This window comes from Macaca fascicularis, chromosome 14 (assembly GCF_037993035.2).
Source record: "Macaca fascicularis isolate 582-1 chromosome 14, T2T-MFA8v1.1".
NCBI classification, from domain to species: Eukaryota; Metazoa; Chordata; class Mammalia; order Primates; family Cercopithecidae; genus Macaca; species Macaca fascicularis.
Window position 1 is genome coordinate 124,475,581 of NC_088388.1, and position 20,633 is coordinate 124,496,213.

General features: G+C 42.7%; 1 protein-coding gene across 5 annotated transcripts in view; it reads left to right on the plus strand.

Annotated features, from left to right (window-relative positions):
- The window catches only part of DDX25 (DEAD-box helicase 25), a 17,332-nt gene extending 3,182 nt beyond the window's left edge, over positions 1-14,150 (plus strand). For 2 of the 5 annotated variants that reach the window (XM_065529201.2, XM_065529200.2), the window contains exons 5-13: positions 1,777-1,869; positions 1,982-2,084; positions 3,936-4,050; positions 4,905-5,082; positions 7,718-7,955; positions 8,759-8,812; positions 9,324-9,486; positions 11,948-12,136; positions 13,559-14,150. In XM_065529201.2, coding sequence (XP_065385273.1) covers positions 1,808-1,869; positions 1,982-2,084; positions 3,936-4,050; positions 4,905-5,082; positions 7,718-7,955; positions 8,759-8,812; positions 9,324-9,486; positions 11,948-12,136; positions 13,559-13,620 — 1,164 coding nt within the window. In that variant the 5' untranslated portion in view covers positions 1,777-1,807 and the 3' untranslated portion in view covers positions 13,621-14,150. Of the gene's footprint in view, positions 1-1,776; positions 1,870-1,981; positions 2,085-3,935; positions 4,051-4,904; positions 5,083-5,532; positions 6,445-7,717; positions 7,956-8,758; positions 8,813-9,323; positions 9,487-11,947; positions 12,137-13,558 lie in introns of those variants that run through there. The other 3 variants (XM_074015574.1, XM_045370783.3, XM_074015573.1) reach the window with 2 other exon arrangements.
- Positions 14,151-20,633: the final 6,483 nt, after the last annotated feature.

Sequence of the window (20,633 nt, forward strand, 5' to 3'; positions counted from 1 at the left end):
GCCTGGTGAATTTTTGTTTTAATATTCAGTATTAAAGTGAGATTTGCACATTTCCATGCAATCAAAATATAACTCAGACCGGGTGCAGTGGCTTATGCCTCAAATCCCAACACTTGGGAGGCTGAGGAGGGCGGATCACTCGAGGGTCAGGAGCTTGAGACCAGCCTGGCTGACATGGAGAAACCCCGTGTCTACTAAAAATACAAAACTTAGCCGATCATGGTGGCACGCACCTGTAGTCCCAGCTACTCAGGAAGCTGAGGCAGGAGAATCGCTTGAACCCAGGAGGCTGAGGTTGCAGCAAGCTGAGGTCACACCACTGCACTCCAGCCTGGGTGACAGAGCGAGACATTGTCTCAAAAAAAAAAAAAAAAAAAAGAAGAAGAAGAAGAAGAAGAAAGGATGTTCTAAAGAAGAACATTAGGATACCCAAGTTGCCTGGCAAATTGAGAACATTTTTGATAGTTAAGATATTTTCATTCTGGGATAGAGAGCTAAGCTAAGCACTGCCAGATTGCCCCTCTCCGTATCAGAACCCAGATTCTAATGACCCAGACATCCTACTTCACCCACTGTAGATAAGTTATAAGCTTTTACTTTCCTGATTATATTTTGTTTCAAATGGTCTTAAACTGAGTAACTTTCACAAACGGGTTTGCATTCCTTAGGGATTTATCATTTGACGCTAAAAAATGTATTTTAACAGAAAGAAAAGCGCTGAAACCTACTTATGTAAAGGGTAAAAATCCATAATCCTAGTTCCCAGACGTTCTCTAAGTGGTAGAAAGCCTACCCATGATTTAAGACGGGCTGCCAGCCCTCTACCAATTAAGCACACACAAATGTGCATGCCATTAAAAGTTGAAGTGTTCTAGTTCATTTGATTTATCCTCGTTTTGTCATTTTTCTTAAGACCCTCAGGAAAGCGGCATTTTGAAACATTGCCTCAGAAGGATAAAGTAATATTGTGTTTTCTACTCCTAGAAAGAACTAATCTAAGAATCACCTAAATAAAAATTTATCTTTTCTGAAAATTACTGTCAAAAATGTCAATATCATTCGTGAAAAGGAACTAAACAGTAAATGTCACTTAGTTTTCTGTTTAGGCAGAAAATATAACTCTCTCAGCAAATGGATATATTCTTTTTATCCGATGAGTTTTTCCTTTTTTGCTTCGTTCAACAGAAGGTTTGGCTTAGGATCTTTACCACTGTCCTTCGCCTAGACTTATGGCATACCTTATTGTTTTTTTGTTTGTTTGTTTGTTTTTTGTTTTTTGTTTTTTTTTTTTTTTGAGACGGAGTCTCGCTCTGCCGCCCAGGCTGGAGTGCAATGGCCGGATCTCAGCTCACTGCAAGCTCCGCCTCCCGGGTTCACGCCATTCTCCTGCCTCAGCCTCCCGAGTAGCTGGGACTACAGGCGCCCGCCACCTCGCCCGGCTAATTTTTTGTATTTTTAGTAGAGACGGGGTTTCACCGTGTTAGCCAGGATGGTCTCGATCTCCTGACCTCGTGATCCGCCCGTCTCGGCCTCCCAAAGTGCTGGGATTACAGGCTTGAGCCACCGCGCCCGGCCCATAGCTTATTGTTTTAGTGGTCCAGCTCTACAGGTGTGATTGTTGATGTTTGGAAGTTGAGGTATGAATGATCTATCTCCAAATACTAGTTTTAAGCTCAGTGGCAAGTGACTTAATTTAGAAATGCACCTTTCAGGTATGTATTTCTGATGCTACTGACCAACTATAAGCTGTGTTTGATTTTTTTTTTTTTTTTACAGAAAGGAAGAGTTACTAAAAGGAATCTATGCAATGGGATTTAATAGGCCATCCAAAATCCAAGAGATGGCTCTCCCTATGATGCTGGCACATCCGTGAGTTTCCAGGGTAGTGGTATTCTAACTTGGTTATGTTTACTTTCTTATTTTCAGTTTATGTCCACTCTCTTGTATTCAGTTTAGCCCAGTGGTCTTCTCTTTTCTGCAGACCCCAGAACCTCATAGCACAGAGCCAGTCGGGAACAGGAAAGACAGCGGCATTCGTGTTGGCAATGTTAAGCAGAGTTAATGCCTTGGAATTGTTCCCACAGGTAAGGCAAGGCTGAGAGAACACTGGGAATGCTTGCACTACCAGTGCTAATTTAGTAATAGGTGATATTCCTGTGCAATAATATGGTTACTACGGTGATAAAATATTTAGAAAAGACATAAAATCATAGAGCATTGGGCAGCAGTATGGGACAGTGATGGAGAGGACAGGCTTTAGAGTCTTGAGTAGTTTGAATCCGAACCTCCCACTTACTAACTGAATGTCTTAGGCAAGTTAGTAAATCTCAGTCTGTTAATCCTTGTCTGTAAAGATAGCATCTGTAAAGGAATGTATCATAGTTGATCTGTTCAGCCTTAAATCCTAATACCTAGCACAGTGCCTGGCTTGTAGAAACCACTCATTAAACATTGAATAAAGTCATCATGTGGATTTAATGAAGTAATTTACATTTTTAGCACAGTGCCTGGCATAAGTTAAGCATGCAGTAATTACAGCCATCTAGCTGCAGGGCCAGAAGGTCATGTAGTCCACCTCACTTTAGCAGAGGAGGACGCTGATGCTTGGAGAGGGAAGTGTCTTTTTTGAGGTCCCCAGAGAGTGGCTGAGTCAAGACTGGCACTGGTACCCGGTTTACCATTTTCCTAGTGTAGTTTCCACTCGTGAAAAGTATCTGGTCGTCTCCCCCTATTTGCTTGACAAGCCGAGTACCCATATGCATTAAGTGCTGTGGGGAACACCAAGGCACTCTCAGTTAGCTTCCACTCTGGTCAGCCAGGTCAGCTATAGGTAAGGCAAAGGAAATCTTACGCATTTTAGACAAATTCAGTGAAATTTATGATTAGGGTTTGATATTATCAATAAAAATTATGTAGGGTAAGTTATGCCTGAGCACATTTTGAAAAGTGTGTGTGAAAGGTGTTTTTAGCACTTTGGCTATGTTTCCCTATCACAGATTCCTAATTGACACATGTAAGTGCATTAGGTATCACCAGTTTTTTGCATCAGCATCTTTATTCATCAGCAACCATCATTTTTATGGAGTATGGAGTAACAGAGTTTGGGGGAATATTCTGCCCATTATATATTATATTATATATATCATATTATGTGTTATAAAGATATAGATAATATAAACAGATTGGATCAAGCAAGGAGTGTTCCCAAAATAGGCAGTCTTTTTTGTTTTTTTCTTTTTGTTTGTTTTTGACATGGAGTCTCACTCTGTTACCCAAGCTGGAGTGCAGTGGTACAATCTTGGCTCACTGCAACCTCTGCCTCCTGGGTTCAAGTGATTCTCCTGCCTCAGCCTCCCAAGTAGCTGGGATTACAGGCGCCCACCATCACGACTGGCTAATTTTGTTGTATTTTCAGTAGAGATGGGGTTTTGCCATTTTGGCCAGGCTAGTCTCGAACTCCTGACTTCAGGTGATCCACCCACCTCAGCCTCCCAAAGTGCTGGGATTACAGGTGTGAGCCACTGTGCTCAGCCTCAAAAATAGACTTTTAATAGCAAATGAGAGCTATGGGATAGAGCTCAAACTGTAATTTGCCTTGCATTCATTGATTCCCAGCTTCCCTACATCTCATTCTTCCCCCTCCTATGCCTCCCCGACCCAAAAAGGGTGACTAGTAACTTGTGTTTCTAAATAACCCTTCAGAGAGGAATATGTAAAAGGTAGCTGTTTCTCCATTCCTCAGCCCCTTCCTCTTCTCATACTCAACATTCACATCAAATCTGTCAACTATTAAACTGTATCCAATTAAAAATATTTCATTCAACGAAAACCTTCAATTTCCTTTCTGTGTCTCTCCCTATACAAATGTTTCTTATAGTTGACATTTGAAAGATGCTTTTAAGAACCTTTCTCCCCCCTTCTCTCTCTACCCACAGTGCCTCTGCCTAGCTCCTACTTACGAATTGGCTCTGCAAACTGGCCGTGTGGTTGAGCAGATGGGAAAATTCTGTGTGGATGTTCAAGTGATGTATGCCATTCGAGGGAATCGAAGTACGTACCCGTAAGCCAGTCCTGGCTGATTTTTCAAATCCTGGCTTCACCGCTAATAAGCATTTTATATAACTTCTTGGCATTCTCATCTCTAAATGAGGGAAATAATAGCACTCATGTCACAGAGTTGTTATCAGAATTGAGATAACGTTGTTAAAGCATTGTACGCAATGCCTGGCACGTAGTAAGGACTCACTAAATGTTAGCCACATCATTTCCACATCCTGCAAGAGGATGTATAGTCCTTTGTATAGTCCTTACTTCAAGACTTGGTTGTTCTGTGCAGGACAGCTTTTATTTTTGGATTTTCATTAAACTATTATAAGCTTATCATGGGGAAAAAAACTTTAAAAGACAAAAAGATGAAAAGATAGAAGTGAAAATTGTTCTTCATTGCCCTCCAAAAACGTAATCCCACAGATCACATAGTAAACAGGCAAGCCTTTGTTTTTTCCTTTTTTTTTTTTAGCTCATACAAGCACATACAAATGCCCATATTTATATTTGTTTTCATTGAGTGTTTACAAAAATGGGAGCACTTTTTTTCATACTGTTTGTTCCTTTGACTAGCTATCCAATATTTCATAATTTATTTAATGTAACCTATTGATGGACATTTTGGTTATTTTCTGTTTGGGGAAGTGCCATTTTTCACAGTTAAAGTTAAGATAAAGTCAGAAATTTATCCTAAAAATTCTGCAGAATCAGAAACCACAGTGACCCTTAGGGTTTCCACTTGGAAAATTATTGCAAACTGTGTTTTTGCTTATGAGCTTTATGTTGCACTGCCCTGAACTGTGACCTGTTGGAGTTGTTTGCATCTGAAGGAGTGCTTAAAACCCTTTTCTCCCCAGTTCCCAGAGGCACCGACATCACTAAACAGATTATAATTGGCACTCCTGGGACTGTCCTAGATTGGTGTTTTAAACTAAAATTGATTGATTTGACTAAGATTCGTGTGTTTGTCCTGGATGAAGCAGATGTGATGATTGACACTCAAGGATTCTCAGATCATAGTATTCGTATTCAAAGGTAATCTTCAGAGTCCTCCTCTCTTCCTCAGCCTTCTGTCCAGATGGGGAATTTCATTTGTTTACTCCTCCACATGATCTCTTTATTGCTTAACTCCTCACCACCTTCACCTCTAAAATAAATTTGGGTTTTTACATTATTTTCACCAGTTCAGGAGTCCCTCAGACTGCTATAGTTTTCCAGCTTCTTCAGTTTGCAATCTTGCCTGAGTGCTTTACTTTTGCAACACAGCTTACAGATGGACTCTATTAATATACAGTGCATCTGCACCAAATTTGCCAATATGTTCTATATTTTGGCCAAAATTCTGCAGAGGATCTGTTAAAGCCTGGTGAGAATACAATGGATAATTGAGATAGAGTAGAGGACACAGTAATGTGGGATCAGGAGGCTGGTAATCTAGTCCTGACTTTCCCTCTTAATTTGTAAAAAGCCGTGTCGTTTTCCTAGGCCTCTCTATCAGGATCACCTGAGAGATTTAAAACTACAGATTACCGGACCCAGCCTCAGACTTACTGAATGAGAGTTTCTGTAAGTGGGATTTAGGAATCGCGTATTTTTTAATGAAGTATTACATACTCAATGTTAAATTCAATTAGTATTGAAAGACTTGTAATGAAAAACAGTAACCCCTTGCTCCAACCTGAAGAGAATACTTTTTTTCTGATATTAACCTTCATACCTTTAAATAATATTTTCATACTGCTGTTTCCTGATGTGTAGTCATTGTCAACTAATTTCCCATTATAGGAAGTGGGAATTGAGTTCTTTGAAAACACCACCCATTCTACCTTTCCTATCCCCCATCACCTCTCTGTAATTATGCCATGAATTAGGTCACATTAACTGTCAGTATTGATATCATGTGACAGTGTAAGTATTGTTCACTGCTGAACCAAACAGCATATTATTATAATTACGGTTGCCCCTCTGTATCCACAAGGGATTGGTTCCTGGACCCCCTGCACATACCAAAATCTGTGGATGTTCAAGTCCCTGACGTAAAATGTTATAGTATTTACATATAACTTATACACATCTTCTTGTGTACTTTAAATCATTTCTAGATTATTTATAATGACAAGAAAAAAGTCCGTATACATTCAGTACAAGCACAATTTTTTTCCGAATATTTTTGATCCACAGTTGTTTGAATCCACAGACGTGGAGCCCACAGATACAGATACCACTAATATAAAGGGCTGCTTTTCTTGTAAAGCTTTTTCTTCTAGAAGTAATCATTGCTTTTTTTTTTCATTTAGTTAGTATCACTGTGTAAGGATCTTTAATTTTCCCATAGCTATTCTGTCATATGTGTCATATGTCTGATATCTCCAAATAGTAAAATAAAATTTAAAAATCCATCCATTTCTCGGCTGGGCACGGTGGCTCACACCTGTAATCCCAACACTTTGGGAGGCTGAGGCAGGTGGATCATAAGGCTAGGATATCGAGACCATCCTGGCTAACACGGTGAAACCCTGTCTCTACTAAAAATACAAAAAATTAGCCGGGCGTGGTGGTGGGCGCCTGTAGTCCCAGCTCCTCGGGAGGCTGAGGCAGGAGAATGGCGTGAACCCGGGAGGCGGAGCTTGCACTGAACGGAGATCGCGCCACTGCACTCCAGCCTGGGTGATGGAGTGAGACTCCATCTCAAAAAAAAAAAAAAAAAAAAAAAAATCCATCCATTTCTCTTTTTTCCTGCCGATATTCCAAGCTCCCTCTGTCCAGCTTCAGTCTGGTGGATCTGCTGTACAGCTGTCATCATGGGGTCTTTCCTTTGCTCACTTAAGTTTTAAATCTCCTATATCTTGGGTCGTTTCTCTTGGAGTACTTCCTCAGTATGCTGGAGTATATTTTCTAATGTCTTCCTGAAAAATAATATAAAAGAGATTTATTTTTCAGCCCTTACATGTCTGAAAATGTCCTTATTATACCGGTAAATTTGATCTTTTGGCTAATAGTTTGCCTGGATAGGAATCCTATGTCATTCTCTCTCTAAATTCAGAGAAATGTTGAAAACAGAAAAGTTTTTAAAAATAATTATATATATAATTAATATCCTCAGCTTCTGCTGTTGTTACTGAAAAGTTTAATGACACCCTGATCTCCAAGCTTTTATTTGTGACCTTTTTTTTTTTTTAGTCACTGTATTTTCCCCTGTTGCTCCCCTTTAATTTGTATCTAGTTCTTCCCATTCTGAATCAAGTTAGTTGTGGCTGTTCTTTCCCTCCCAAGATATATAATGCCTGCTGTCAAATAACTGGCTCTGTTTCCTTCGTCTCCATTTACCTTTGTGTGAGATTATAACTATAAAGAGCATCTAGTCTACCCCTCTTGTGACTGTGTGAGTCTGCCTCTCCTAAAGAGGAAATTGGCATGAGAAACCTCAGACCCTCCAGAATATATATCTAAACTTTGCCCTAAGCTCTACATTCTGTTTATATACTTTTCTAAATTCTTGGTGGCAAGGAGGGGCAGGACCTTGGCTATCTGCCTGGAGATACAGCTGGTCGTTGCAGGCAGCACCTCACGTGGAACGGGTGCGTGCAGCGGCTGATGGCAGTGGCATGAAGTGCTTGAAGAAGAGTGACGGGGTGGCAGCTGGGTGACAGCCTTCTCTCCTCTGTCACAGAGCTCTGCCCTCCGAATGCCAAATGCTCCTCTTTTCAGCAACCTTTGAGGACTCTGTGTGGCACTTCGCTGAACGAATCATCCCTGACCCTAATGTTATCAAGTTACGCAAAGAGGAGCTTACCCTGAACAACATCCGGCAATATTACGTGTTGTGTGAGCACAGGAAAGACAAATACCAAGCTCTGTGCAACATTTATGGCAGCATCACCATTGGCCAGGCCATCATCTTCTGCCAGGTACACTCTGTGGGTGTGTCTTCATCGTGCCAGATATGTCTACAGGCAGAGGTGGGGGACGAAAACAAGCGCCCTATAGCCAGGCACGACGTTCAGCACTTCTTGTGTGTCTCCAGTTTAATCTTCAGAACAGCTCTAAATAGAAATTACCTGTATTTTATGGGTGAAACGTAAAAAGGTTAATGGAATAGGATCTTCAAAGTGATGTTAAACACGGGGCCTTCTTTCAGAGGGACTGCTTCTAACACTTCCCCATTTCAGTTTATGTTTATTGTACCTTGTACAGACACCCTTTATCCGGTGAAGGATGTTATTCATTATTAACAGCACCCCATTTTTATGTTTGCTTTTTGCCTTCTGACATTCTCATGTTCATGTGTTTTATTTTCTCACTACCCCGTAAACACTCTAAGCTTCATGAGAGCAGGGTCTCCTCTCTCTCATTCACTCCCATATCCACTGCACTAGACCAGCACCTGTCTGGCGCGTGGACAGCACCAAAAACATATTTGTAGAATAAAAGAAAGCTCTGCCACTGGCTAACCATGCAACCTTAGGCAAGTTACATAACATTTTTAAGCTTTGAGAGTTTTGTCTGTTTTCATTTTATTTATTTATTTATTTTTTATTTTTTTTGTGATGGAGTCTCACTCTGCTGCCCAGGCTGGAGTGCAATGGCGTGATCTCAGCTCACTGCAGTCTCCGCCCCCTGGGTTCAAACGATTCTCCTGCCTCAATTTCCCGAGTAGCTGAGCCTACAGGTGCCTGCCACCACACCCGGCTAATTTTTGTATTTTTTTTAGTGTAGACGGGGTTTCACCATGCTGGCCAGGCTGGTCTCGAACTTCCGACCTCAGGTAATCCACCTGCCTCGGCCTCCCAAAGTGCTGGGATTACAGGTGTGAGCCACCGCACCTGGCCTGTTTTTAATTTTTTAAATGAAACTAGGTTGCTACCTCATTAATTTGTTGTGAAAACACATGACCCTCACAGTAATGCACGTAAAGATTTTAGCCAGATGTCTGGCACATGGGAAACAAGCACTCTTAGAGTGTCTGTTGTTGCCATTGTTACATGATATCATTTTGTCATCATAGCACATGTGAGGTAGATGTAGCACATTTATCTCTGTTTCATGGGTGAGAAAGCCAGAGGTCTGACTGGTGGAGAGGATGTGGCCTTAGAAGCACAGACGGGGGGGAGGATGCCATGCCACATTTTAAGGCCCTTGAGGACTGAGGGAGAGGTGAAACTAAACTCCTCTGCAGCCCTCTCCTACCCCCGCCCTGCATGCATGGTGTCACAAGCACAGCTAGGCTGCTCTGCTTAATCTTGGGGTGCTGTGGTGGGTTTTGCTTTTTTACATAGACTCGTCGAAACGCTAAGTGGTTGACCGTGGAGATGATACAGGATGGCCACCAGGTGTCTTTGTTGAGCGGGGAACTGACCGTGGAGCAGCGAGCTTCCATCATTCAGAGGTTTCGGGATGGGAAAGAGAAGGTTCTCATAACAACTAATGTTTGCGCTCGAGGTGTGTGTTTAAAGTCAGGTCTTGAGTTCTAATGTGCATATGATAAAATGCATTCTTTTTAAGTGTATAGTTTTGTGAGTTTCGACAAACATGCAATCATGCAGCTATCACTGTCATCAAAAAATAGAGCATCTCCATCTCCCCAGTTTCCTCACACTCCTTTTCAGCCAGTCTCCCTTCCCATCCCATGACCCCTGGCACCTACTGATCAGATTTCTGTCTCCATATTTTTGGAGACACAGAATCAAATCATACTATATATAGCCTTTGTGTAACTTCTTCCACCTGACATAATGCTCATAATAATACTAATGAATTTCATTAGTATTATTACATGCACCAGCAGTTCATTTCCTTTTAATTACTGATAGTATTCTATTGATAGTTCATCTTTTCACCAGTTGATGGATATTTGGATTGCTTTCAGTTGGGGCTATACTTAACAAGGCAGTAATAAAAATTCATGTGTAGGTCTTTATTTAGAGATATACTTTCATTTCTCTTGGGTAAATATCTAGGAGTGGGATTGTTGGGTCCTGTGATAAGTATACATTTAGCTTTATAAGAAGCTGTAAAACTCTTCCAGTTGCCAGCAATTGCTAACGTCACTCTTAATTTTAACCATTCTAGGAGATGTATGCTGGGATCTTATTGTGGTTTTAAGTTGCATTTCTCTGATAACTAATGATGTTGAGCATCTCTGTGGAGTTTCTAATTTTAAAAGTGTTGACTACTGGTGAAAAAAAAAATCCTTAGTTTTTTCAAGAGAAGGGTCTTCCTACATTCTTCATCCCTCCTAAATCATTGCTTGGACTCCATACTCAGACCACATTTCCTGGTTAATTCTTAGTTTAGCACACAGGACTGACAACCTGCCGTGCTAGGAGTAGATGCTGAGCTCTGCTCTTGGGAAGAGTATCCTGAAAAAAGGATGAGGTTCCTATCCCTTAGGAGCTCACAGCCTAGGCTCTCACCTCTCTACACTGGTGCTATTCAATAGAGCTTTCTGCAGTGATGGAGATGTTCTATTCTCTGCTCTTCAGTTGGTAGCCACTAGCCATATTGGCTCTTGAGCACTTGAAATGTGGTTTGTGTGATTGAGGAACTGAATTTTTCCACTAACCATATTGGCTCTTGAGCACTTGAAATGTGGCTAGTGTGATTGACAAACGAATTTTTAATTTTATTTAATTTAAATATAGCCACATGGTGCTAACGTTTACCATATTGGACAGCATAACTCTAGACCCTAGAGGAAGGAAGGCACAGAGAGCTCCAGGTCAAGGCACAGTGCAAGGAGCGCGAGGATCCTGACCTGGACAGCTTGTTAATGTTGAGAAGGAAGGCACAGCGGGGAGGGGAAGTGCAGAAGTCTTCCGAGGCAGCCTTCAATCTGAAAGGTTTTGCAGGGCGGGTGCGGTGGCTCACGCCTGTAATCCCAACACTTTGGGAGGCCGAGGCGGGTGGATTGCTTAAGGTCGGGAGTTCAAGACCAGCCTGACCAACATGGTGAAACTGCGTCTCCACTAAAAATACAAAAATTAGCCAGACATAGTGATGGGCACCTGTAATCCCAGCTACTCAGGAGGCTGAGACGGGAGAATCACTTGAACTTGGGAGGCAGAGGTAGCAGTGAACCAAGATCGTACCACTGCACTTCAACCTGGGTTACAGAGCGAGACTCCATCTCAAAAAGAAAAAAAAAAGAAGGAGGAGAAGAGAAAAAGAAAAGTTTTGCAGGAAGGGTAGCAGTTCAGTTGAATGAGAATTTACGTTTGTTCAGGAAATGGCCAGACCTTGACTGGAGTGTTGTATTTGTGAGTCAGGAGAGAAAGAGATGAGTCTTTAGGTGGTTTGAGGTCTTGAATTGCTTGTACTTTTCCTGTACAATTTGGGCAGTGGGTTTTGAACACAGGTGTGCTGGACATTGCTCTGGTGACCATCATAGGAGAGATGAGAGGAGTAGGGGAAGAGAGTGGTGAGAAATCAGTCTGGAAGTTGGTGTAACCACTGAGGTAAGGGCTTGAAAAGACCTGACCAGAACAGTAGCCATGAAATGGAGCAGAGCCAGAGCCCCATGATGGGTAAGCGGGTGTGAGACTACGGGGCCTGCTGGGGACTTGGGACAGCAGGAGCAGAGATGAGAGGGTGGCTCTGTGGGCTTGGCAAGGGCACCTCTCCACCACACACACACACACACACACACACACACACACACACACACACGCTTTGTGTATATTTACATTTCTGTAGCATTCTCTATGGACACTCTTATGTAGCATCAAGCATCACAGCATGCAAGCAAACTTCCTAACCAAAGTACCTGTCTCAATTACATACGCCCAGGTTGGATTTCTAAATTTTCTCTATAAATACGAATTCCCTTGGCAAACATGGTACTTGAATGACCCGTGTCCTGAGGAAAGCCTTGCAGGACCCTGTGGTGTTTTTCCTCTTCTAGGGATTGATGTGAAGCAAGTCACGATTGTTGTGAACTTTGATCTCCCTGTAAAACAAGGAGAGGAGCCAGACTATGAGACCTACCTCCACCGCATAGGGCGGACAGGGCGCTTTGGGAAGAAGGGCCTTGCCTTCAACATGATTGAAGTGGATAAGCTGCCCTCGCTCATGAAAATCCAGGACCACTTTAGTAAGTAGCACCACCCTCACAATATGACCTGTAGACCTGCCGGTCTGACAGCCATGATGTGTGCTGGAGAGCTCATAAGAGTAGTGGCAGCAGAATGCATGAACTGGAAGGCCTCTACTTCACAGGACCACGGTTCTAATATGAGACAGATGATTAAATAGTGCTTGTATGGTAATTAAAAATTATTTTGATCAAGTAGAATTAATATGAGCTCAGGCTGGGTGTGGTGGCTTACACCTGTAATCCCAGCACTTTGGGAGGTCAAGGTGGTCAGATCACGAGGTCAGGAAATCCGGACCATCCTGGCCGACATGGTGAAACCCCATCTCTACTAAAAATACAAAAATTAGCTGGGCGTGGTGGTGGGCACCTGTGGTCCTAGCTGCTGGGGAGGCTGAGGCAGGAGAATCACTTGAACCCGGGAGGCAGAGGTTGCAGTGAGCTGAGGTCGCACAACTGCACTCCATCCTGGCAAAAGACCTAGACTGCATCTCAGAAAAAAAAAAAAAAAAATAGAGCTCAGATTTACATGTTATAACTCATTCTGCAGTCAGAATTTCACATCTTGTGAAGGCAGAGCAGATTGTGGAGCAGATTTTCACATCTTATAAAGAAATCCCCTAAGCAAGTAGTAACATCCTTTAAGATTCTCTTCAGTTCTCTTTTACTTATGCTTTTTCCCTCCTCTTGCCCACCCTCCCAAACGGGAAAGTCCTAAATTCTGAAGTCTGTGACTTCAGCCCCCCATCTAAACAAGGCAGGCTCTGATGACGGCCTGCTGGAACTCTGGACTGGCGGATTTCTCTGATGGAAACTCCAAAGGTCCCATGGCTCAAATTGTCGCATGCCCCAAAGCCCATGGATCTGGCTGGGGAGCAGGGGAGGAGGAACACCTGCCAGGACAGTGGTACTTAACCTTTGTAGAAAGCAATAAGCGCTCTCCCCAGGGAAGTGCACACAGGCACACACATGCCATTTGGAATATAATTTTCATAGGTTGGTAGACTGACTGTAGCACATCCACCGACCTTTCAGGGAAGTAGGTTAAGTGCCCCTGTGTTAGGCTAACTGGGGAGGACAGGGTGAGGAAGATGCATTAAGGCCACTGTCGCTATGGTGAGCTCCTAAGGCCCTGGTCTCAGGAAGTGACTGCAGTAGAAGAGCCTCAGTCCCTCCCAGGCTCTCCTCACTTCCACTCTGGCCTTCTTTGCCCCAGCGTATCTAGATACATACATTTCATGGTCTGTGGCATTTGATGCTGTTTGAGTTAGTATTGGTCAGTGACTTTGACACCCTTCCTTCCTCATGTTCCTATATCAGGGCTTTCTATACAAGGTATCACTGTCTTCAGAAATCTGGATGGAATGAAGTTCCAGTTAGACCCTGATGTAAGACTGGTTCTGTTCTCTTTTGTTCTTTTAGACAGCAGTATTAAACAACTCAACGCTGAAGACATGGATGAAATTGAAAAGATTGACTATTGAAGAAAGAACTTTATTGTTTGTGCAGTATCCTAGTTTATGTGAGAACATCTCAGTGGGTTTTGAAGGTAGTTTTTTTATGTTGAGGCTTTTTCAACATGAAACTGTCACAGATGGCAAAATAAATGTCACTGTACTTAGTGTTAAGACATGAGGTCTTTTTGAAACCAAATTGATGTGAAGCTTGTGATCCTTTTGAATAAAAAAAAAAGCAAGATTATTTCTTATTCTAATCTTTGTACAGGTAATATCTCAATGTGGGCTTCTGTGTGTTTTTGGATTTGGTTTTTACAATCTGAGCAGATCGTGCCTCTTGGGAGCATCTTCCTGTGTCACGAGAGGGCGGTAGAGCTTCGCTGATTTTGGAAGCTGAGCGGGTAGGAAAAAGCCCGGTGTCCTCAGACCTCATTCACAGGCGCCCTTTCCAGCCATTTATGCCTTTCTGCACTCCTCACCTTAAACTCCCCCATGCATGCACGTGCGTGTTCTTAAGTGAAAGTACAGATTAAAACTTTTAAAGAGTGAAACCATTAGGAAGAAAGACTATTTTGCTTCTTTAATGTTTCAAGGGACATACAGAATTTCAGAATATTTTTCTATTTTGCTTCTTACTGTCTTCAAATTAGAGAAGATTTCTCCCTCATCATTTATTTCATGGTCTCTAAAATGTGGCTTTAATATGGGCATTTCTTTTTTTTTTTTCTTTGAGACGGAGTCTCGCTCTGTCACCCAGTCTGGAGTGCAGTGGCCGGATCTCAGCTCACTGCAAGCTCCGCCTCCCGGGTTTACGCCATTCTCCTGCCTCAGCCTCCCGAGTAGCTGGGACTACAGGCGATGGGCATTTCTTAAAAGCAGTTGGTGGAGGGTAAAAAAACCCCACATACCCTATTAAAGAAGTAACATTTCAGAGAGCAAAATTTTTTTTTGTTTTTAAGCATTTAAAGGTATATCTGAGAATCCTGGACATTTTCCCACAAGTCCCATTGAGATACGTTTTAATTTTTCGTATTTCCTACTCAAAAGTAAAGTGTAGTGAGCTTGAGAAAATGGGGTAAATAGAGAGTCTCCCAGAAAGCTGAAGCAGATCTTGCAGCCAGAGCACCGATACCAGCTCTGTCACGGCACCAGACTGCACCAGTGGCTGCAGTGAGCGCCCCTGTCACCAGTGGGATGGTGGTTCCTGGCATATCTATTTTGATATTCCTCTTCCATGTCACCCTGCCCGTGTTTTCTCCCAGAAAGCAGGGCTCAGAAATACATAAAAATCATCACGTGGCTGGGTACAGTGGCTCGCACCTGTAATCCTAGCACTTTGGGAGGTCAAGGCGGGCGGATCACAAGGTCAGGCGTTCAAGACCAGCCTTACCAACATGGTAAAACCCCTTCTCTACTAAAAATACAAAAATTAGCCAGGGGTGGTGGTGCGTGCCTGTAATCCCAGCTACTCAGGAGGCTGAGGCAGGAGAATCACTTGAACCTGGGAGGACGAGGTTGCAGTGAGCCGAGATCATGCCACTGCACTCCAGCCTGGGCGACAGAGTAAGACTCTGTCTCAAAAAAAGAAAAAAAATGCTGCCTCATTTAGCAACAGATATTTATTGCGTACCCTTTATGGTAAACACCAGGGAAAAGGAGGTGAGTGAGATACAACAGCCATGTTGGAATTCAGAGCCTAATGGCAAAGACCTGGAATGAGCCAGCATGATAACAGACTGTGCAAAAGCAAGCGGGCCCAGGTCACTACTGTAGCACAGAGGAGGGACCCCAGCTTCGAGAGGAGAGGACACTCAGGATCTACTACAGGAGTGCAGGGTGTATTCGGCTGTGCCTTCTCAGCGTGGACTTCCCAGCAACTTTCTAACCTGAGTCTATGAGAGGAAGTGTTCCAGACACAGCTCATCATAATTACCTGGAGAGCCTGGGGAACAAAATACAGATTTCCTTCCACATGCAGATGAAACCAGACTCTCCGAGGGCAGAGCTCAGAAATACCCACTTCCATAAGGGAGCCGCAAGCACAGGTAGAGCAGTGGTACTGATGACGGCCGTCTCAGGGGGAGACCCTCAGGCAGAAAGGCCCTCGGGGACAAAACTTGTAAGACGTGGAACGCCTGCTGCTCGGTGTCCATCCTGGTTCTCCTTATCCTACATCTGCCCTCCTCTCTGGACTGGAAGCTGGTGATCACTCTTGTCCACTCAATACCCCTAACACAGTGCCCAGTGCATCCTAGGCGCCCAAGGAACTTTTGTCTTTATTGAGTAAATTTTTTTTCTTTTGCCACTTCCTCATTCACTAATAATTTTTTTTTGAGGTTTTCCATCCTAGTTTTGAACCCCAATTATATGGCACAGGATGAATGAGCATGTAAGTGTATCCAGATACTTTGTTCTCTTACTATTCGAGAATCGATTTGGACTTTCTACCATGCTCAGCTCAGCCTCGGGGTGTCCTAAACAAAACTTCACCACTTCCCTTTCCAGTTCAAACTCTGGTAAGATCTCCGCCATTTACCCTCACGAGTGTCCTCAGTAATTTCTGTTGGGCAGCTGTTCCCACGGGTCTGCATGCATTGAGCATTTTTCTGCATTCCCCTTTGCGCCCTCCTCGCATCCCTTTGTCTCGCCACCTAGGAGGCAGCAAAGCCATCCTGTGTCACAGCTGCATTAACACGAACTGGCTAGTTTGGTGAGTCAACAATCCAAAGGCTGTTTTCTGCAGGGTGCAGTTCCTTGTCAGAGCTGTAAGCAATTTTCCCGTCTTCCTGCATGGCTTGGCCAAGGTCATCTCTCTCAATGCCTGTCTGAGGACAAAGTAGATAAAGAGGCAAGGAAACACCAGGTGATTTCAGTGCAACTGTGAGCTGGGTTAATCAGCTGTATATTTCTTGGCACCAAAGACTAAACCAAATCCATTAAGTTGACCTTGGCCAGCTTAATACTGTTAGCATAGTGAAATTCATGATTACGTAGAGCAGGACTGTGATTTCCAGTGGGTGAGTGAACACCTCGCCAGGAACACGGCTGCTATGATGTTAGGTGCTGGATCTAAGGCAACCATTAATAATAGGAAAGGCAAATGAGTTGGTCATAGTCTGGTAGGATGTGTGACAGCTGCTTCTCAAGAGACATTATTGCTTTTGGTCATGGGAAAGTGTTGATCCTCCTCAGCAAAGCTCGGTCACCATGAAAGCTGCTGGCAGTCTCTGCACATATGACCAACAGTGGAAAATCTTAGAGGAGTGATGGGGGCGGTGGATGATGAGCAGTACCTTTCCAGACACCAGAAAGACAGGCTGGTTTTGTCAAGCCTTGGCTTGGTTCCTGGTCCTCTGAGAGGCTCAGTCTCCATCCCTTTGATTCAAGTCAGGACCTAGATTAGAAAGAGAACCCATGCAGAGCAGTCCAGCTGTTGGGATGGGCCTGCACTTTGCTCTCTGAACCAGGGGGCATTACTCTGTTCTCACCCACATTGTACAGACAGCCCATCATGCTCAGCCTTGCAGGAGGGTCTTCAGGAGCCCAGCCGTCTGGCACATACTGCTTTTCCCAAGGGAGTAACAGAAAGGTCAGATCTGCTTCAATCCTAACCCTCTCACTTCAACTCTCCATTACTTCTGGGGAATAATGATGTATATCCAAGACCCTCATATCATATTAACCCACAAACTATGAAATCATCAGTCTTGTTCTATGCTACAGGGAATCCAACTTTTTGCTCTAGAAAGAATCCAAGAGGCACTCAACCCCAACATTTTCTATACTTTCACTAATCCGTGGCTGAGAGAATTTGACGTTTTTCCCTTCTCTCTCCCTCTTTTTTTTTTTTTCTTTTTTTTTTTTTTTGAGATGGAGTCTCACTGTGTTGCCCAGGCTGGAGTGCGGTGGCATGATCTCGGCACCTCAACCTCTGCCTCCCCGATTCAAGCAATTCTCCTGTCTCAGCCTCCAGAGTAGCTGGGGCTACAGGCACATGCCACTACGCCTGGCTTATTTTTGTATGTTTTTTAGTAGAGATGGGGTTTCACCGTATTGGTCAGGCTGGTCTCAAACTCCTGACCTCAGGTGATCCACACGCCTTGGCTTCCCAAAGTGCTGAGATTACAGGCGTAAGTCACTGCGCCCAGCCTCTCCTCATTTCTGTCTGCTGACTCCTCTTCCTGTTCTGCTGCTCACATCCCCAGGTTGATGTTTTCACTCTCGGGGTTCTGCCTTATCCCTTGCCACCTTCCTGTGCCACCGGGGTCCCTCAGAAGGATGTGCCTGGACTTCCCACACCCTCCTTCGCTGCCCCTCACTGTGTTGCCTGGTGTCTGCCAGGAGAGATGCTGTTTGAGCCATTGGCTGATTTCTCTTACTGCTTTGCAAACTATCAGTTTTAAATGTGGGTGGGGCTGAAGCACCATTCTCCATTTTTAATGTGGATTTTCCATCTCCCTTTAAACATTAAACTTTTAGATTCTTCTAGCGAAATACAGAAAACACACCTGAACTGGGATGATTCTTGCCTAAGAGATGTCCCACTGTGTTTGGCAAACCCACAGCGGGTCCCACGAGCCCATGTCTGGAACTGCCTGGCCCTGCTTTACCAGTTTATCAGACTTCCACTTCTGCTGAGGTTAGAAAGAGCCAGAGGCTCTGATACAATAAAAATGAGCTCTGAAGAGGGGCTCTCTCCCTCTTGTATTCAGAAGAACTGAAAGTTTTAATAAGTCTCTAGAGAAGCATGACAGCTATCTGTAGCATTTTTCTTTGGGAATTAACCTTTGCCCGTAATTATTTATATTCAGTAGAATAACCATGGGTTTCTCTATTCCAGTTTCTAGAATATAATTTTCATAAATGAGGGTGGTCTCCTATTTTGAGCTTAATATTTTTCTGTTGCTAGAAAGAATGGTACTGCCTCACTCCAGTTCCTTAAGTTTGTGATCATGGCTTGAAATCTCTGCTTTCGGTTACATTCCTCTGAATAATAGTCATGTATAATGGCCTCAGGCATGATTTAGAAGGCACAGACTGAGCAGGCCGCTTTGTGAGGTGGTGAACTCCCCATTCCTGAAAGCATTCAATCAATCAAGATGAATAGTTACTTGTAACAGATGCTGTAGTTCTGGTTCTTGAATTACCAGGAGTTGGAATAAAATGATCTCAGAGACTCTGTCCATTCTAAGATACCATGTTTCCATGACCCTACACAGAATAGCTACACAGGTGGAGGAACATGAGTCAGAGAAGCTTTGCACAAAAGAAGATTGTTTTCCACAAATGAAAATGGGGTGATTAACTTCTAATTGCACCCTGTCTTAGTTTTCAGATGCATTGGTTCCTTCCCCATGTGACCATCTCTTTATATCAAGCTTATGCTGAATGTGGATTATTTTTAATGTAATGTTCACATTGTAAAAGCAATGAAACAGCAAACAAAGTAGAGCAAAATATCAAAAATCTAATGACTTTATCATAAAAATTATCAGCTTGATACAGTCCTGTTCACTTTAATATAAACATTTGTGGTTAATTATAGTGTTATATCTTTTTAGTTGAAACATTCAAGTGTTTTTTTCATGTTGCCACACAGTCTTTGGGATTAATATGCATGTAGCTGTCTTTGTCGAACATTTATGGGATGTCCATTTTTCCAAAGCTTAAATTATAAATCATACTGCAGCAAATACCTTCTCGCCCAATATTCCGAATTATTTCTTAAGATTAGAGACATTAAGTACAAGTACCAGGTCAAAAACTAGAAGCATTTTAACAGATTCTGTTAGGGCTACATTGCATTCAATAGACTGTGGCTGTACTAATATATAGTTTCACACCAAATTCACCTCACCTTGACCAGCAAGGGATATTTTCATTTTAAAATTGCTTGGTAACTTTTTTGGTTTATGTTTCTCTTCAAACAAACAAGATTGTATTTTTTAAAGTGGTTCATCATTTGAAAAGAATCTGTAGTGTTCTTTGCCCTTTTATCTTGTGAGATGTTAATGTTTTCTTTGTCCAGTTGTGTGAAATATATGTGTGAATTTATTTTTCCAAATAAAATAAAGACATTAACCTTCTATTTTACTGACAACATATTGTCTGTCTCAGTCTGATTGCATTTTAAAATGTGTTATAGTTGTTTCACACAAAATTATTTAATTTTTTGTAATGAAATATATTAATAATTGATTCTCTACTGGTTCTAGAATATTAGCACTGCTCTAGAAAATATGTTTAATTTTATTTTTAGTTATTGTGATTTTTATCTTTAAAAAGATACTCAGCTTTAGTCCATCTGTAATTTGTTCTGGTGTGAGGTATATCACTGAGAAACCTCTATTTCCTATTCTTATATCTCCCTTATCATATTAAATTTCTACATACCCCAAAACACATAAAACAAGATTCTGGGTATCTACTTAATTCCAGTTTATTCTTGGGCCAACACCACAGTTTTGTGTATTATTGTTATACAATGTGTTTTGTTTTAAGGACTTGCTCCCCCTCCTGGCTGTTTTCATTATCTCTCATATTTGAAAAAATGTCATTACCAGTTTATTCCTCAAGATTAGTTTTAGATCCATTTAACCAATTTCCAAAAGTTCCTTTGATATTTTATTTGATGGCATCCATTTGGCAGGAGTAATGTATTCAGTGCATACATTCCTTTGTGGAGAATAGATTTCTTTACAGTTTTGAATCACATGCTGGATCTTCCTTGTCTCAAAAAGGTCAGGAGATATGCTAGGAGCAAAGCCCCTTAGACACCTGAGCAAGAGGCTGTGCTAGCCGAGGGGAGAGGCAGGGAGGGTGGGTGCTGAGGTGGTCTCCAGGGGCTTGCCTGATGGAGGAGGACCTGGCAGCAACCTCGGGCATTTCATTTCTGTGCATCCCCACATGCCAACTTCTCTGCCAAGGGTCCGAATTCTGCCAGCCAAGAGCGAGTGCACTTGACAGGAGGAAGCTTAGGCTTGAGTCCTGCCTGCCCGTGAACCTGCTCTGTGGCCATGGACAAAGCCACATCGCCTGCC